The following is a 19,995-nucleotide window of genomic DNA, read 5'->3' on the forward strand; positions in this document are numbered from 1 at the left end:
CTATGAAAACATCACACTAGTAGATAATAATCTATGATTGCAGTCTACATCAAAGCAAAGAGTATAATATAATCACTACGTTTCACCGCTAGTACGTTTGAACAATTCGTGCGACAAGGCTCCCTGCGGCTTGCAAGGTCTAGAACAAAATATAATAAGCAATTTATTTATATTATTTACTAAGAACCTGCTAAGAACGTAGTGATTATAATTTATAATATACCTACTCTTTGGTAATAAGAATAAGTAAATTCATTCATTTCATAAATCTGTGCGTGAAACGATTTTAGAATATAAAACTAGTGTTTTGTAATTTAACTTTACTTAATTTTCTGGTCGGTGGTTAAGTTTTGATTTAATTTGCCAGTTCACAGCATTTCTGGTCGGTGGTTCACAGTTGCCTCCGATCAAATTTTTCTGGTCGGTGCCTTTGATGTTTTGTCGAGCTTGAGATTCAAGGCCAAACAAGCATTGAAAATGCGGTGTTGTGTGCCTTTCTGCAAAAATACTTCGGACAATGTATCCAAATCAGAGGCAGAAGGGATCAGTTTTCATGGGTGAGTGTATTTGAGTTGACGTCATCGGAGACTATAAGGTCATAACCTTAGCACAGTTCAACTTGTCAAACTGAACTTGAGAATGGTAAACTTGAGAATTTATATCTGCAGACTGTTGGTCTATGCCAGTCTGAGCAGTACTCAGTTCATATCAGTTTGTCGCTGGTGGTCTGTGGAACACTCCTGCAGCCCACTTGCAGCATTGCAAGAGCTTTCAAGGAGTTATGAAAGTGTGTGTGTATGACTAGATGATGCCCGCGAATTTATCCGTGTGGATTAATGTTTAAAAAAAATCTGTATTAAGCGTTTGATTTTCTGTGACAAAAAGTAGCCTATGTCATTCTGTGACATACAAGCTATCTCCATAGACCATACCAAATTTTGCCAAAATCAGTTTAGACTTTAGCCGATAGTCCGTGAAGAGCTAGCAGACTGCTAGAGAGACACTTTCACAGTTACAAAAATTAGTATGGAGTATTTATTGAATAAAACATGTGTATAGGCAATATATATGATATATATTATAACATAAATCACTATGGTACAGGTTTGTTGTATATACTGATCATAAAAGATAATTTCCAGTTTTCCCAGTGAAGTGCACCTCCATGCTGCTTGGCTCAGAGCCCTCGGCAAACAAGACCATCTGCCAGAGTCTGCTGTGGTCTGTTCCCAGCATTTTATACATGGTGACATTTATGAAATAGAAAGTGGCATGAGGCAAATTCGTACTGGTGCTGTTCCTTCAACTGTGCAGGTAACTTATAATGTTGTCATGGTAAATCAAAAGTAACATATAGATTGTTGACAGCCTAGTGGTTCTGTCATCAGCCTTCTATTTGGGAAATCGGGGGCTCAATTCTGGAAACACACCTTTAACTTTTCAGAGTTGCATGTGTTATAATTTTAAGCAATTAAATATCACTTGTTTTAATAGTAAAGGAAAACAATATGAGGAAACATGCATGCCAGAAAGTTCTCTATAGTGTTATCAAAGGTGTGTAAAGTTTGCCAATTTGCATTACACCAGCATGGAAGACTGAAGCCTACACCCTTCTCATTCTGAGAGGAGATCCGTGCTCAGCAGTGGGCTGGTAATGGTTGATCATAATGATGATGATGTTGAACTAAATCAGTTCAAGTGTGACTGCGGAAGGAGAAGAAGCTAAGACATATTTCCTTTCCTTTTTTTCCTCACCTGTTGCAGCATTGTATGGACACAGAAGAGTAGAAGTAACTAGTAGTATATTTACAGGTTTGCATGATATGCCTCGACGCTGACAGCAAGCTGTTTCTAATGAATAAACATAAATTGGACGAAGCATATGAAAAGTTAACTGGACATCCTGTAAGTTTGTTTCATATTGATTTTATTGTTTACCATTTCATACTTTTCCTAGGCATTCTATACAATTCCCAAATGTTCCTAGGAAATGTATGAAATTCAACATTATAACATAGAATTAGTGATAGATAAATTGTCCAAATTTTTAGGTTTTCTGTAGAACGCCTAGGTATTCTATACAATACCTGGGCATATAGATTGGCATTAAGATATACACACAGGGTAAAACCATGTATAATAAATTTTAAATCCCTAAATTGAACCTACCTCACTGTATGTACACTGTCAAATGCTTTTGATAAATCTGTTACCAGTGCAGTGCAGAAGCAAACAAGGATTTATTAATTAAGAGATGTATAATTACTTTAATTAGGTATTGTTTCAGTTGTGTGATCAAGGGAATCTAAAACAAACAGTTTGTGTACAATGTGCTCAGACATTGATAAACTTTAGTAGATTTAGAGACAAGAGCTTGAGAGCCCGTACACTGATGATGGACTTAGTTAACAAACATGAATTAGTGAGTACATATTATGAACTATTACTCCCAGCTTGCAGCATTTGCTTTTAAACTTGTATACTTTATATAGGTATAATATAAAATTATATAAAATATAATCCGTATAAAATTAATATTCAAAATCCTTTGATCTTTTATCGTTTTGTATTTTATGTCTTTTTCTTGTACCTTTATTTGTATTTAAATTTATTATTAATCATCTAGTTAGTGTAAGTGGCACTGCCGTTCTAATAAGATATAAAATAAAATAAAAATAGGTATCCTCGTACTGTACACATTGAATATTGAACTTGTCTCTCAACAGATAACAAGACGACACATCAAAATGATAAACCGCACAAAACACAAACTAACAAGTAATATGGTGGTGACAACACTAGGACCTGACCACTGTAACTTATACATACTAGAACACCCCTCAGAAGACAAACAAACAGAGTTAGAGGAAACAAGCCACCAAGTTCTAGTGAAAACTGAAGGAAGTGATGACTCCATGTCAGTTGATGAGGACGTAGAAGTGATCAATGAAGATCACAATAATATAGACATTGTTAAAGATGAGTTTGTAACTTCTAATGACGAAGACATATCCGACTATAGCATTATGATGGAAGCAAAAGCAATGGATGAAGATCTTTACAAAGCTCTAAAGATGAAACATCCATACATGCAACATACAAGTGCAAAGTTCGAGGTGAGATAGTTTTATACTATTAAACACTTTCATCAACTTGTTAAGTTCATACATATAATAACTTGTTTAGTAGTGAACAGGAATGAATATTTGAAGTAAAATTTCTTTAGGCGCGACTTGAGAGATTGTCTGAGAGTAATTCATATCTTTTTATCGGATGGATGACAGATATGACAGACAGACAACAAAGTGATTCTTTTCTCCAGATATAAGGAACCTTTAAAATGGGATCCCTCGCGCCCAGTTATACTACAATCGTGCGTTAAGGTTACAGGCACTTTCCTTTGTATTTTGCAGAACAGTGACGGTGATGGTGAATGTGAGGCGTCACAAGTGTGCAAGCCTCATACAGTTGTGAGCTCCAACTCTTCGCACTCTTCACTCCTCACGGAGAACAAGTCAGTGTACCCACCAGTATTAGTACTATTTAGTTCAAGTTACAGTTGCAATACACTGTATCTGAAATCACAATACCTACTCTTTCCTTCTCTGTAACCTGCTATATGCAGTACAGCTACACGCTGGGTAGTGGCTTCCCAGTACACTCTATATATATATATATATATATATATATATTTAATTCAGATACAAGTTAGCCCTTGACTGCAATCTCACCTGATGGTAAGTGATGATGCAGTCTAAGATGATAGCGGGCTAATCTGGAAGGGATATGGCAGTTTTTATTAAACCCGTACCCCTTTGGTTTCTACACGGCATCGTACCGGAACGCTAAATCGCTTGGCGGCACGGCTTTGCCGGTAGGGTGGTAACTAGCCACGGCCGAAGCCTTCCACCAGACCAGACCAGAAATTTAGAAATTATAAAATTCCAAACCCCTGCCAGGAATCGAACTCGGGACCTCCCACTAATAAGACCACAGCGCTCACGACTGCGCCAGGGAGGTCGTCAAAATATGAAGATAAATAAAATAAAAACAGTGCTTATTTCAGAGTCCACAATGTTTTACTAATACGATTATTTGCATCACAAAAACTTCTAAAAAAATCACTGGTATAGATCTCTCATAGAGATAAGTGCTTCCCTGTCCACTTTTTCTTTTTCTCTTTATTGTACAAAAAAACAACTCTTGAGTCATTATCAACCCATCGCCAGCAGGGTTAGCATGGGCGGGGATATAATTTTTTCCCCGGGGAAAGGATAAAATCTTTATCCCCTCCGACAGCTTTATCCACTCTCCGAGCATGGGCTCACGGGTGGATATAATTATCCACAGTGAATAAAACGGGGGACTTTTTGGTTTTTGGATCTTTTCCTTTACCTTTATTGGGTTAATGGTAATTGGTATTTGGGACCTATGTTGGGTTTATGTTGGGGTTCCCAACCATATTCCAAACATAACCCAAACACAACCCAAACATAACACAAACATAACCCAAACATAACCCAAACACAACCCAAACATAACCTAAACCCAACAGGTACCGCGAGACATGTTTTGATTTTTTAAGTTCTATGAGAATAAACTTAAACCCACGTCTAATGTCGAGGATAAAATTGTCCCCGAATTAGGGATAAACTTCTCCTCTCCCCTGTTGCCGTGCTTTGAGAGGTGGACAAGTAAATTTTATCCCTCGTCAGTGGATATAATTGGGGGATAAAATTTTTGTCTCCTGCCCATGCTAGGGGGGCAGGTCACTACTGATCTTTGAGCATGGATCACCTCTCATCATGGAAGTGTTTTATCTATAGTTTACCATGTTGGCCAAGTGCCGATCGGCATGCTTCACACATCTTGAGCGTAGTATGGAGAACTCTCATGAATGTACCACGTAGGTATCCTAACGATGTTTTCCTTCACTGTTGCAAGTGATATTTAAATGCCTAAAACGCAGATAACTCCGAAATGTAAGAGGTGCCCAGGATCAAACCCCAGACCTCTAGGAGGCTGACGTCTTAACTACTAGGTTATCACTGCTTTATTTTGCAACTCTGAGTGCCTCGCGGCAAAGGCCTCCTCCGACACTCGCCAGTGCTTCCGGTCCTGTGCTACCCTTCTCCAGAATGGACCAGCTGTTAGTTTCGGCTCATCCTCCCAACGTCTTTCCTGCCGACCCATGTTCCTTTCCCGTCTTGTGGGTACCATTGTGTCACTAGGGTACTCCACTTTCCTCGGGAGAGACACTCTAGATATGTTCTGATTATTTCACAGGCAAGCAGGCCCCAGCCGTTCTGCACATTCTGCTCAGACCTTAGGTAAGATACGGCATTATTTACCATTTTACATTTTACACATTTATAAACAAGGAAATAGTCAAAATGTTTTGTTACAGTCGCTCCTCTTCCCGCGACAAGCAACGAAATAAAAGTAGCGCCAACTGAAGAAGCCGATACAACCGTCAGTTGCAGATACGAAAGATTAACAGATTGTTTTGTCAAACTATATGATGTTTTCTCTGAGATAGTTGTACTAAGAGACGGAAAAGCTGTTAGGTCTTGTGTTAGTCAAAACATTGTGTCTAAAGATTGTCAGGCAACAAGTCAGAGTGAAGTCTCTACGACAGAAGACGTTGAACTAGGCACTGATACAGTAAATGTAATTTTATCGAAAACTTTAACAAATATGCAAAACAGTTCACACACTGAGGAAAGTGGGTTTATTTGTGATATTTGTCGAAAAGTATTGAAACGAAAAAGTTACTTAGCTAAACATATAAAGACTCACGCTGAAGTAAGACGGTTCACTTGCAAGATTTGCCAGTACAAATGTGATTATCAAAGTGATTTGAAGAAACATATGAGAACCCACACTGGAATAAAACGTTTCTTATGTAAATTATGCAATTACAAATTTTCGCGAAATAGCACTTTATTGACGCATATGAGAACCCATACTGGTGATAAACCATATTCCTGTAAGATATGCGATTACAAATGTGCACGAAATAGCGATCTAGTGACGCACATAAGAACCCACACTGGTGAAAAGCCATATTCATGTAAGATTTGTAATTACAAATGTAGAACTAGTAGTGATCTATTGAGGCACGCGAGTACCCACACTGGTATAAAACCTTTCTCGTGTAAGTTATGTAATTCCAAATTTACACAAAGTAGCACCTTAGTGACGCACATGAGAACTCACACTGGTGAAAAGCCATATTTATGTAAGATATGCAATTACAAATGTGCACAAAATAGCCATCTAGTGACGCACATGAGAACCCACACTGGTGAAAAGCCATATTCCTGTGAGATATGCGATTTCAAATGTGCACGAAGGAACATTCTAGTAAGGCACATGAGAACTCACACTGGTATAAAACCTTTCTCGTGTAACTTATGCAATCACAAATGTGCACGAAATAGCGATCTAACGACGCACATGAGAACTCACACTGGTGAAAAGCCGTATTCATGTAAGATATGCGATTACAAATGTGCACAAAGTAACAGTCTTGTGACGCACATGAGAACCCACACTGGTGAAAAGCCGTATTCATGTAAGATATGCAATCACAAATTTAAAAAAAATGGCAATCTAGTGTCGCACATGAGAACCCACACTGGCGAAAATAAATAAATAAATAATCTTTCATTTCAGATAAGGACCATCTCTACATAGTATAAAATAAAGTCGCTTACCGCTGTCTGTATGTATGAACGCGTAAATCTTTTAAACTACGCAACGGATTTTAATGCGGTTATCACCAATAGATAGAATCATTCAAGAGGAAGGTTTATAGATATAGTTTAATTCACAAAAAATTAGAGATCCCTAGGAAAATTGAAATAATGTGAATTCGAAAAATTCGGAAAAAATCATTTAAGAGTTTCCGAGGCGTGCGCTGCCTAAATAGTCCAAGTTAAACGAAAACGATGGGGCTAATTCTGAGCACAACCTAATTTTAGAGTATTCACATGCTCTTCTTACTAATGTGATATGAAAAGGACAGACACAGCTTGACAGTTTTAAATTTAATTTTTAGATGGTAAAACCCGTGATTTTAGCACGCACTCGCGAACCTACTGTTTAAATTTGTATTGTTCACTAAAATTTAGAGTCTTTAAATGTGAAAGTCATGTTCCGTTCCTTTTTTTAGCATTAGTAAAAAGAAAAGGATGCAGATACTCTAAATTTAGTTTAGAGAGAGACTAGAGAATCGGGGCCAATGTATAGTGAAATTGTTTCTCTTAAAAAGTTCTACAAAAAGTTCACAATATCATACATGTATCTTTTAAGGTTGGCTCACAATAATCGATTTTATGATTTTCAAAGCTGATCTGAAACAAAGTCTTACTTTCGAAGGTGTTTTTAGTGACATACTATTAATTCTTATCAAAATAAATTAGCTGATCATTTGAAATATTCTATTCAGACCAAAAATGTCCCGCGACCAAATTTAATAACAGTCACAAAATATAAGGGCTTATCTTTTGAGTAATAATTGTGACTTTTTACTGCATTTCGGAACGCAATCAGTAGCCGCGCGCGTCTTTTGTTTTGTTTTGTTTTGCCAGAAACTATAACTGCTAACATAGCGCCCTAGAAACATATTTGATTGCTTACGTTTACAATTTTTTTTTAATAATTTTAATGTCATATAATGTTACTGTACCTATTATCGCCTATCAAAAAATAATTTACTAATTGTATGCTGATTTTGAAATAAAAAAAATGAATACTTACTTTCCTCTTTTTTTTTGGGGACTCCTTAATTTATTATTTAATTTCGCATATTCTGCCAATTTTCGTGCATATTTCAAGCATTTTTCATGCATGTAACAAGCTTTTTATGTTGCATATAATCAGTAGGGCGATTGTCTAAAACCTGCATCAATCATTATTACAATCTCAATTGTTCTGATTGGCTGAATTTGTGCGATTCTTGTTGCAACAATGCATTGTGGCCAATAGAGAGCAGCAGAGTGAACCAATCAGAGTTGATTGCGATCGTGACATTGTAGCTGTCAAACAACCGCGGTAGGGCCGGTCTATGATGATGATGATAGAATGAACATACAGACACCATTGCAAATCACACAGTAATAAAGCCTAAGTTCTAAGGAATAAAGCAAACAAAGCAATGGTGCCAACATAACGTCAGGGGAAAAGTTATAGTGAACGGTCTTTAATTCTTATCAAAATGTTAAATGTTTTATTAGGCCAAACTCAGGCCTGACAACATTTAATTATTCGATCCGAATAAGTAAAAAAGTTATTTTCTTAGGTACCTACCTATTCTAATTCCAAATCGCTGGTCTTTGAAGAGCCTCATACCAAAGAATTTCTAAGTACTACTTCTCATACTTATATCGGAGACCGCTTGCGCAGTTGATGCGTTGTCGGTTTCAAAACGTGTGGCGATGACATTGGTCTGCGTGGTTCGAGCTCTCGAGTGGCGACTTGTGGATTTTTTTCCGTAGTTCGCGGGGTTTCATACATGTCCAAAGGATGCAAAAATTCCGTACGAAACACCCACACCCATCAACATAGGAGGTAATAATCCTTATCTACGAAGTAGTACATAAAAATTCTTTGCACACACCGCATAAAATCTGTAATAATCTACAGAATTTAAATTAAAGTCAAACTCTGAGAACTTATTGTGTAAAATCATCACTCGTCACGGGTAACATTGTAAACGTCTCAAAATTGTGAGTCGATGGCAAACATTGCATAAAATTTATAGTAATAGACACCTCATTCATTAAAATCGGCCCAGTAGTTTAGACGCTACAGTGGAACGCACAATATAGTTATAAACACACATAGAGTGCTAAAATCATAACCCTTCCTTTTGACTTTGCCCGGCCGTAGAATTAATTTCATCAATTCAAGTAGAATTCATTTCAAGGATCAAAGCGTTCTTCATAAACATTCAGGAAAATAAATAACTTTTTTACTCCGATACAAGTTAGCCCTTCACTGCGTGTCGTGGCGCCTCCTGTTTATGCTTAGTTAGACTCGGCTTGCCGCCCGGGTTTGCGGGTTGAAACCAGAGACGTCACGAAGGCTTGTTTGATTATGCACTCACCCTTGCTCGATGCGCAGTCTGCTTGCGCGTGCGACACCAGGTTAATGCGCCGTCTCCGCGGCACTGAGGCGACGGGCGAGGAAGCGGCCTTCCTCCCCGTCGCATAGGACAGAATCCATTGCCTCGCACTCTGTAATACATATATGGGACGGGCAGATTTCGCCTAGACGAAATCTGCCGGGGCTACTGTCTTCCTCGCCGCTAAGCGGGGAAGACCAGGGCTGACTAGCACTAAATTAAAGGAGGAACGGTTCCATCATCGGCCCAGCCATTGGGATTATAATTGGGTCCAATTGACCTACCGCGTTTCGGTCAGTTAATCGCCTATCTGTGTTGGCTCAAAGTGCCAACCTGGCGCCCCAGCTATTCATGTCAGCTCAAAGTGCCGACCTGGCCCTCCAGCTATTTATGTCAGCTCACAGTGCCGACCTGGCGCCCCAGCTATCTATGTCAGCTCACAGTGCCGACCTGGCGCCCCAGATATCTGTGTCAGCTCACAGTGCCGACCTGGCGCCCCAGATATCTGTCGCGACGAACGTCGCGAAATAGTTAATTGTACAAAATATAAATAGTAATCATCGTAAAATTAAATCATCCAATTATAATATCTAATTACAATAACGAGCAAAACGAGATTAGAAGGAGAGGAATCCAGAGCCGGACGCTTAAAATACTATGGTAAGTTGTCTGTGACTTTACTCTGTGGGTCTAATGGTCTATACTTGAAACGCGACGCCGACTGTCTGTGGTCGAAGCCTCGAACCACGGCGCCCACCATTTTGTTGACTGACTGGATCCGAGCACGGCAGCCTCGCCTCACAGCACGCCCACCGTCATCAGTTCGGTGCCTCGCATCCTGTATTATTACTCGTAAGTGGCTAACTATAAGTAACTATATTTGATTGCTATTAATTGTGTGCATAAGGAACGTTTCCATGTAGCCAACGTCGAGAGTCGTAAGGGCCCTTTATTGGCAGGCCTTAGTCGGAATAGTAAATCGTCAGCGTCGGGAGCCATTGGGACCCTTGTTGGCAGGACTTGGCTGGGAGAAAGTAATCCGTCAGTATCGAGAGTCGTAGGGGCCCTCGGGTGGCAGGCCTTAGCGTCGAACCGCTAACTCTCGATACAGATGACGAGACCAGCTAGCTCTCGACGTCAGTGACGACCCCGGCTAACTCTCGGCGTAAGTAGCAAGCAAAGGTGTGGCACTTTGAGCCGGCACGAATAGCCAGTTACCTGACCGAAACGCGGTAGGTCAATGGGACCCAATTATAATCCTAATGGCTAGGCTAATGATGGAACCGTTCCTCCTTTAATTTAGCGCTAGTCAGCACTGGTCTTCCCCGCTTAGCGGCGAGGAAGACAGTAGCCCCGGCAGATTTCGTCTAGGCGAAATCTGCCCGTCCCATATATGTATTACAGAGTGCGAGGCAGTGGATTCTGTCCTATGCGACGGGGAGGAAGGCCGCTTCCTCGCCCGTCGCCTCAGTGCCGCGGAGACGGCGCATTAACCTGGTGTCGCACGCGCAAGCAGACTGCGCATCGAGCAAGGGTGAGTGCATGATCAAACATTCACAAACTAGCCTTCGTGACGTCTCTGGTTTCAACCCTCAAACCCGGGCGGCAAGCCGAGTCTAACTAAGCATAAACAGGAGGCGCCACGACATGGTGGAGATGCTGAGGATCTGATAAATCAGTAAATGAGCTTTCAGCAAAAAATGCTAAAAGAAAGAGGGTTGTCAAATAAGTTGTGAATGTTGTTATGCACTGACCTAAATCAGACATGTCTCGACAAGTCTCGACACGTATAGAGCGGCAAAGACCATTAGACCTTAATAGGTTATTTTCATGTCTTGTTTTCTCGTAGCTATGTGATTTGTTCTGAATATGATTATTCTTAAGCGTGAATGACCTACCTACCTACACATGAAAATTATTTTTCCTACTATTGAGTTTTGATACCTACCTACAGGTGATGAATAATTCTACTTATAACTAACACTTTAAACTCTAATACCTACTTTAAATAAGCAAAGTTATGTTGCATTTCACTGATGATTTTAACGTTTTCTTAGACAGTTTTAATATAAATACCTACAATACATTGTAGTGAATAGTGACAAATGTTCAATGTTTAATTTAATAAAGGATAGGTACCTACCTAATGTGAAGAATAAAGGAGGATGCTGTGCGTATAGTCCTATAATAGAATAAAGGAAACCGAAAATTAAGAATAACCTCATTCTCTGTTAAAGTCTAATTGTAAAGATGCGACGGTATTACCAATGTTCTGAATTATTATATTCACAATAAAGTGACACTGTTATTGCAGTTTAGTGGAATAATTATTATAATTATGTTGATCCATGTGGGACTAAATCAATTAAAATAAAAGTTTGAGCTCGCATGAACTTTCTGACAAATTAAGATTATTGTAATATCATATTCAACTGAGACTTAAAGATGAGTCAATTTCAAAAGTGTTTAGGGTTCCGCACCTAGTAAGAAAGAAAATCAATTCTAAAGGTTATCGTTTCTTGTATAACAGTTATAAATGTGAAAAAACCCTTCGTCTCGGTGCGCAAGGAATTGTTTTTTTTTTCACAAATTTTATGAATGAAACAGTGAAGTGATATGGACATTAACAATAAACGATAGGTACCTAGAGCAGTCACCTGCGATAGTACACTGACCTTTGCCGGTGCATTCACACTGGACTTGCTAGAACGGTTAAATAGTTACACACACATACCTACCCGACTTGAGATTGCTATGATCATACAATTTTGATACGAAGGGGTCAATCATTGAATGCTTATACTGAATGGTCACACAGTGTGTGTGCCCACGCATACCTAGTAACTGAGATGATTAAATACTAAAATTGAGACCCGGTTTAGCAATACGAACCTTAGGCATAAAATAAAAGCCAGTAGAATGTACAGAGATTTAAGAATATTTGTAGAAGTTTATTGAATAGAGGTATAATGCTACTCTATTTTACTACATTCTATATCTTGTTGCAAGGGTAGGCATAACCCTTCTAGCATGTTAGTGGAATTGTGTACACATCTGTGGGCAGATGACTGACAATTATTGATAAGGTCGTTGTCACACTATGACGACAGGGCCGGACTATGAAATTGATTTATGATAAAGTCGGTTACTTACTTTATCCGCGATACTAATTAATTTCATTCTACAACAACAACGGTACAAAATTATTTCGTTATAACTAGTCGTTGAAATTTATTTGATAAATTATTTGATGAATATATGAGATTTATAGAACAAGGGTTACCATGAATATTCAAACCATAGGACATTGATGTAACACAACAACTAAATAGAAGTTTTAAATGAACTTTAAAGTGAAATAAATGAAAGATGGACGATCATTTGAAAAATAGATCTACGATACTGACACAGATAAATAAAATTAGTTAGATTAAAGAAAATTTTTTGTTTTGGCCAATCCGCTTCCTTTCTTTTTCTCTCGCTTTTCTCCTAAGCGGTGCTATTTCATTTATAGAGAGACGAGCCACGAAGTTCCCGGTCACAACGAAGACATCAACTAAAATTCTAAAAACCTTAAACAACTAACCCGTTTTAAGGAAACTTTTATCTACTAATATTTCGAACATACCGACAAGATGGATCAAAGTCTCTTGGCGATACTGCACTCAATGAAAACAAAATTACAAAATTTATCAACCAACGCATCTCAAATAATAGAAACTCTTGATGATCCAACCACTCAATCTCCAACGATTATACAAGAAGCAGAAATTATTTCTTCGAAATTACAAACTTTGTTAAATAGATTGAGCTCCGAATTAACCAACTACTTTCGATTAAGCAACGATCCTGCGCCTGATGACATATCCGAGATATCTACAGTACAATTAGAAGCCGAAGATATATTGTGTGAACTTAAAGTCAAAATTAAAGAAAAGATTAAAGTAATTGAACGAGAAAATCAAGTCAACAGGGATACGAATCCGAATCTAAACAGCCGGCTACCGAAACTGAGTTTACCGGAATTCGACGGCGATATCCTGCAATGGTCAACATTTTGGGATCAATTCAGCTCAAATATTGACAAACGAAACTTAACCGATGTCGACAAGCTATTGTATTTAAAAGCTTCATTGAAAGGTGAAGCGAAGAAGATCGTGGAAGGCTTAGAGACAACAAACAAGAATTACAGTATAGCACTAGTGACATTAAAAAATCGATATGGAAAGGAAAACCACATAATTGATGCACACTACTCAGCACTGTATCGTGTCAAGGCTTCCACCGCAATGAATGTCACGGAGGTGAGACAAACACTGAACGAGATCGAACGACATCTTAGGGTGCTTAAATCGCTGGGCGAGGACATAAACCACAACCATCTACGTTTCCTAATCATGGAAAAATTCCCGCAAGAAATCATTTACGAAATGAAAATGAAAATAAACACCGAGTCCATCGAGGAGATAAGGAAATGCCTCGAAGTCATTATCACGGCTAGGGAAGACGCAGAGAGAGTTATCCAAGGAAAATCTGAAGACAATTACACTACCCAATCTCTACACGCGAATGCATCCGGCGACAATAATATGAAATTAAAATCCAAAAGGCCAACAAGTAAAGAAATGTCCACAAAGAAACAAGATAAAAATCGGGGACTATTTCAAGGTCGTCAGAGAAGTTTTAGGAAACAATTCAAAAGAAAATGGGAAGAGCCAGTAGGAAACCAAGAAAGGCAACACGAAAAGAAAAGAAAACTTCACTGCATCTTCTGTCAGGAGAACCATTTTAACGATCAATGCAAAGCCTTTACAACGTTACGAGAAAGGAAAAATAAATTAATTAACCGATGCTACGCATGTCTTCGCATAGGACACACCGTAAAGACATGTGTGAGAAAACCAAAATGCGCACACTGCAACGAGATTGGATCACATAATCGGGCACTTTGTCCTAGAACTTTATCGAAGGAGATAGAACCGACTAACACTCTAATGCAGCTAAACGCCAAAGGTACTACTATACTTCAAACAGCAGTTGTGAACGCGAAATCTGAAAAGGAAGGACACGTGGAGACAAAATGCCGTATTCTATTAGACTCAGGAAGTCAGCGCACATATATAACACGAGAAGTCGCGAAACAATTAAATCTTCCAATTGAAGAAGAAAGCAGACTTTCTATATTTACCTTTGGGTCGAAAACACCTCAAATCATAGATAGTCCCATAGTAAAAATTAAACTCTTAACCAGAACCAATGAAACACTATTACTTTACGCTAACGTCGTTCCTTACATATCGCAATGCGTACCATATCCCGATACGGAATTAGGACATTGGGAAAATAAGACTGTTCTAGCCGATGACGGATCATTATCATCTAGGATTGACATCCTGATTGGAAACGATTATTACCATAATGTTATGAAAACCGGAAAGCTTAAAATTAGAGAAAACTTATACCTGGTAAATTCTAAACTTGGGTGGATACTATCTGGTGAGACAAATTTAAAACCAGTAGACGAATTATCTGTAATTACTTACTTTCTGTCTTGCGGAGAAACGAAACTGAATAAACCAGATTTACCTTTAAACAACGTTGACATAAAATCATTATGGGATCTAGAATCAATAGGAATTACCGACTCACCTAAGATCAGTGCCGATGAAGAAGCAGTTAAAACCTTCAATGAAAGTACCGAAGTTATCGATAATAGGTATACCGTATCTTGGCCATGGACAGAATATCCTCCATCTCTATCAACCAATTTCGGGCTATCATTCGGTCGATTAGTTTCATTACTAAAGCGCCTCGATTCAAACACATTATTGGAATATGATAACATCTTAAAGGAACAAATTAGCAAAGGCGTAATAGAATTAGTATCGAAACACACCAACCAGGAAAAACACCCTGTTCATTATTTGCCGCATCATTGTGTTCGCCAGAAGGAGAAACCTATTAGAATTGTATACGACGCTTCAGCTAAAACAAAGGATAGCAACAGTCTGAACGAATGCTTATATTGTGGCCCATTGATGTTAGAAGATTTGACTGGATTATTGGTAAAATTTAGATATCATCAAATCGCATTATCAGCTGACGTAGAAAAGGCTTTTTTACAAATTGCACTTCATGAGAGAGACCGAGATGTGACTCGATTCTTGTGGATCAAAGATCTTAACAAACCACCAACCGAAGATAACATTATTTACATGAGATTCTGTCGCGTGCCATTCGGAATTATCAGCAGTCCGTTTCTGTTGAATGCCACGATAAAGCTCCATCTGTCAAACGATGACAAACCGAAGGTTAGAGACCTAGCCAACGATATATATGTAGATAACCTAGTCACTGGTAGTTCATCCGTTGCGGAAGCTTTAGAATTGTATAACGACTCCAGAGAAGCATTTAAACAAATGTCTATGAACTTAAGGGAGTGGAGTTCTAATTCTTACGAATTTACGGAACAAATCCCAGACTCGTCAAAGGAAATCCGTGTTAAGATATTAGGACTTGATTGGGATTTAAAGGAAGATCTACTTCAATTGAGATACAAGATCGACTCTAATGCGAACAATAAACGGGAAGTATTGAGAGTGATCGCTTCAATCTACGACCCTTGCGGATTTGTTGCACCACATATTCTACCTGCTAAATTATTTCTGCAAGAGCTTTGGAAAACCAAAATTAAATGGGACACCACCTTTTCAAAACAGATGAAGGAAGAGTGGTCGACAATACGTGAACAACTAGACAAGATTAAAGAAATATCAATACCCAGATGTTATATGGCGAATGCTCAAAATAACGATGTTCAATTGCATTGCTTTACCGACGCGTCTCTCAAAGCTTATGCAGCTACTGTATATATAGTGAATGAGAACAAGATCAGTTTCGTCATTGGAAAATCTAGACTTGTACCTATAAAGGATCAGGATAATTTGAAAATTCCTCGATTAGAATTACTCGGAGTATTAATTGGAAGTCGTCTTATAAAATTTATTCGGAACTTTCTTCCTGCAAAAGTAACACATCAATTTCTTTGGACCGATAGCCAAATTGTAATCGGATGGTGCAAGTCTTCTAAACTTTTACCACCATTCGTAGCAAGGAGAATCCAAGAAATTAAACGAAATAAAGAATTGATCATAAGATATGTTCCCTCAGAACTAAATCCAGCAGATGTAGCAACAAAACCTTACAGCACTTGTGAAGATAAAGTGAAATGGTTAGCTGGACCTCAATATTTGTTACAAGCATGCGACACATGGCCACAAAAGACAACAAATACCAATTCCTTGTTGTCGCGGGAGGATCTTCCGAATGAAAGTGAAGATGAGGAAGTTGAAATGGATGAAACAATTTCTGCAAATTGCAATAAAAGATTAGATGAAATTAATAACCAATGTAAAATAAACGAAAAGGAAAAGGAACAACTACAAGAAACCTATTTAGAAGAAATAAAGAAACTACAAGAAGAATATTTCAAGGATGAAGTGAACGGGAAAGATACAAACTTAAGTCGAAATTTAGGATTATTTCGTGATATTGACGGCATATTAAGATGCAAAGGAAGGATGAGAAATACGAATTGGTCGTTCGATAAAAGATATCCTATCTTATTGCCTAAGGACTCTCAATTGACTAACAGAATAATTATGGAAACACATAATAAAAATTACCACGTGGGTGTTAACCACACATTGAGCATCATACGCGAAACGTATTGGATTCTACAAGGTAAACGACAAGTACAGAAATTGTTGAAAAAATGTCCAACATGCGTTAAGCACGGTGGAGGACCATACAAACTACCACCTACACCCGCACTACCACCTGAGAGAGTTAACTATAGCTCTCCCTTCACGTTCACGGGAATTGATTATTTGGGACCAGTTTTAGTAAACAATGGAAACGGTTTAGAGAAAAGATGGATTTGTTTGTTTACTTGTCTAGCGATAAGAGCCATACATTTGGAAGTCGTTCAAGATCTATCAGCGGAGGAAGGCCTTCGAGCCCTGAGAAGAATGATAGCCACTAGAGGTCTCCCGACACTTATCACCTCAGATAACGCGTTGCAATTTAAATTGATGTCAGAAATCTTAGCAAAACCTTACTGCATAGAGAATAAAATTCGCTGGAGATTTATACCCGCTCTCGCACCATGGTTTGGCGGTTTTTATGAACGATTAATGGGCATTGTGAAACACTGTATGAAGAGAACATTACAAAAACACTGTCTTAAGGATTGCGAACTATCTACAGTAATGAAGGAAATTGAAGCCGTGGTAAATACCCGTCCACTCACCCATATAGATGCCGAGCTGGATCATATATTGAAACCAGCTGATTTCTTGGCTGTAGGAAAATGTATAACAGTAGAGAATACCCGGAAGGAACCTTTAGCAGAAGGAACCGTTACAAAAAGGGAACTAGTTAAAGGTTGGAAAAGAGCTCTTAAAATCCAGGAAGAATTTAGAGAAATGTTTTCTAATCGTTACCTTCTCAGCCTTCGAGAAAGATACCAGCATTCACATAGGGATCCAAGAGTCACTTCGAAATTAGAACCTCAAGAAGGACAAATAGTCCAGATAAAGGGGGAACATCCCAATCGGGAAAGCTGGCGAGTTGGGAAAATAACAAAACTTATGAAGGGGAAGGATGGATTTAGCAGAACAGCGAAAGTAAAAGTAGATAATAGCGAATATATTAGATCCATTTCACACTTATATCCACTGGAAATGGACGAACAAGAAGCTCACGCTCTAGCTGACAAACCTAGACCAAGTTACAACTATATACCTTCCGAACGCATAACAAGAGAAGTGCACGAAGAAACCACTGGAGAAACCAGTGAGATACGTAGTGGTGAAATCGATGCACCTGAAAAGGAAAATGATCACACCATACAAGACCATAATGAGACGATGTTAGAGGATCAACTTCTGCCAGAGGAGATTACTAACGAAAACGAAATAGACCTTTCTTCCGAGGAGCCAAGACCCAAGAGAGAAGCGGCTGTCAGGGCCCTCGAGAAGATTAAGGAATGGACGCAGAATCTTATCGTCTTATTGTAACTTCCGTTGTTGGGGAGTGTCGCGACGAACGTCGCGAAATAGTTAATTGTACAAAATATAAATAGTAATCATCGTAAAATTAAATCATCCAATTATAATATCTAATTACAATAACGAGCAAAACGAGATTAGAAGGAGAGGAATCCAGAGCCGGACGCTTAAAATACTATGGTAAGTTGTCTGTGACTTTACTCTGTGGGTCTAATGGTCTATACTTGAAACGCGACGCCGACTGTCTGTGGTCGAAGCCTCGAACCACGGCGCCCACCATTTTGTTGACTGACTGGATCCGAGCACGGCAGCCTCGCCTCACAGCACGCCCACCGTCATCAGTTCGGTGCCTCGCATCCTGTATTATTACTCGTAAGTGGCTAACTATAAGTAACTATATTTGATTGCTATTAATTGTGTGCATAAGGAACGTTTCCATGTAGCCAACGTCGAGAGTCGTAAGGGCCCTTTATTGGCAGGCCTTAGTCGGAATAGTAAATCGTCAGCGTCGGGAGCCATTGGGACCCTTGTTGGCAGGACTTGGCTGGGAGAAAGTAATCCGTCAGTATCGAGAGTCGTAGGGGCCCTCGGGTGGCAGGCCTTAGCGTCGAACCGCTAACTCTCGATACAGATGACGAGACCAGCTAGCTCTCGACGTCAGTGACGACCCCGGCTAACTCTCGGCGTAAGTAGCAAGCAAAGGTGTGGCACTTTGAGCCGGCACGAATAGCCAGTTACCTGACCGAAACGCGGTAGGTCAATGGGACCCAATTATAATCCTAATGGCTAGGCTAATGATGGAACCGTTCCTCCTTTAATTTAGCGCTAGTCAGCACTGGTCTTCCCCGCTTAGCGGCGAGGAAGACAGTAGCCCCGGCAGATTTCGTCTAGGCGAAATCTGCCCGTCCCATATATGTATTACAGAGTGCGAGGCAGTGGATTCTGTCCTATGCGACGGGGAGGAAGGCCGCTTCCTCGCCCGTCGCCTCAGTGCCGCGGAGACGGCGCATTAACCTGGTGTCGCACGCGCAAGCAGACTGCGCATCGAGCAAGGGTGAGTGCATGATCAAACATTCACAAACTAGCCTTCGTGACGTCTCTGGTTTCAACCCTCAAACCCGGGCGGCAAGCCGAGTCTAACTAAGCATAAACAGGAGGCGCCACGACAATATCTGTGTCAGCTCACAGTGCCGACCCTTTGCCACCTACGCCGGGAGTTAGCCGACTAGCAACTAAGGCCTGCCAGCAAGGGGGGCCCCGTCGACCCTCGCCGCTGGTTATTGGCTTGTTGGCTACATGGAAACGTTCCTTATGCACACAATTAATGGCAATCAATTAATATAGTTACTTATAGTTAGCCACTTACGAGTAATAATACAGGATGCGAGGCACCGAACTGATGACGGCAGGCGTGCTGTGAGGCGAGGCTGCCGTGTTCGGATCCAGTCAGTTAACAAAATGGTGGGCGCCGTGGTTTAAGGCTCCGACCACAGACAGTCGGCGTCGCGTTTCAAGTATAGACCATTAGACCCATAGAGTAAAGTCACAGACAACTTACCATAGTATTTTAAGCGTCCGGCTCTGGATTCCTCTCCTTCTAATCTCGCTTTGCTCGTTATTGTAATTAGATATTATAATTGGATGATTTAATTTTACGATGATTACTATTTATATTTTGTACAATTAACTATTTCGCGACGTTCGTCGCGACACTGCGGTCTTACTTGGTGGTAAGTGATGATGCAGTCTAAGATCGAAGCGGGCTAACGTGGAACGAAGGGAAATTTCCTCAAC

General features: G+C 39.6%; 3 protein-coding genes across 14 annotated transcripts in view; all 3 read left to right on the plus strand.

Annotated features, from left to right (window-relative positions):
- Positions 1–93: 93 nt before the first annotated feature.
- Positions 94–7,273, plus strand: LOC117995184 (zinc finger protein 180-like). 7 transcript variants are annotated; one of them, XM_069508198.1, is made up of 9 exons: positions 94–137; positions 368–557; positions 1,143–1,314; positions 1,813–1,905; positions 2,276–2,422; positions 2,727–3,116; positions 3,414–3,514; positions 5,287–5,330; positions 5,408–7,273. In XM_069508198.1, the coding sequence occupies exons 2-9, from the start codon at positions 478–480 to the stop codon at positions 6,655–6,657; spliced, it is 2,277 nt and encodes a 758-aa protein (XP_069364299.1). In that variant the 5' UTR covers positions 94–137; positions 368–477; the 3' UTR covers positions 6,658–7,273. The 7 variants fall into 7 exon arrangements, with proteins under 7 accessions (XP_069364299.1, XP_069364303.1, XP_069364300.1 ...); XM_069508202.1 differs by having other exon boundaries at positions 103–557; positions 5,408–6,577; positions 6,679–7,273; XM_069508199.1 differs by having other exon boundaries at positions 103–271.
- Positions 7,274–9,643: 2,370 nt separating this feature from the next.
- The window catches only part of LOC117994968 (uncharacterized), a 185,032-nt gene continuing 174,680 nt past the window's right edge, over positions 9,644–19,995 (plus strand). Inside the window, exons 1-3 of one of the 6 annotated variants that reach the window (XM_069508248.1) lie at positions 9,644–9,790; positions 10,535–10,664; positions 19,126–19,255. In XM_069508248.1, coding sequence (XP_069364349.1) covers positions 19,151–19,255 — 105 coding nt within the window. In that variant the 5' untranslated portion in view covers positions 9,644–9,790; positions 10,535–10,664; positions 19,126–19,150. Of the gene's footprint in view, positions 9,983–10,409; positions 10,665–18,243; positions 18,574–19,000; positions 19,256–19,995 lie in introns of those variants that run through there. The other 5 variants (XM_069508245.1, XM_069508246.1, XM_069508247.1 and 2 more) reach the window with 5 other exon arrangements.
- Positions 12,766–18,210, plus strand: LOC117994961 (uncharacterized). Its single transcript, XM_069508121.1, has 2 exons — positions 12,766–15,874; positions 16,301–18,210. Exons 1-2 carry the CDS (start codon positions 12,766–12,768, stop codon positions 18,208–18,210), a joined length of 5,019 nt encoding a protein of 1,672 aa, XP_069364222.1.

This window comes from Maniola hyperantus, chromosome 28, assembly GCF_902806685.2.
Source record: "Maniola hyperantus chromosome 28, iAphHyp1.2, whole genome shotgun sequence".
Lineage (NCBI taxonomy): Eukaryota > Metazoa > Arthropoda > Insecta > Lepidoptera > Nymphalidae > Maniola > Maniola hyperantus.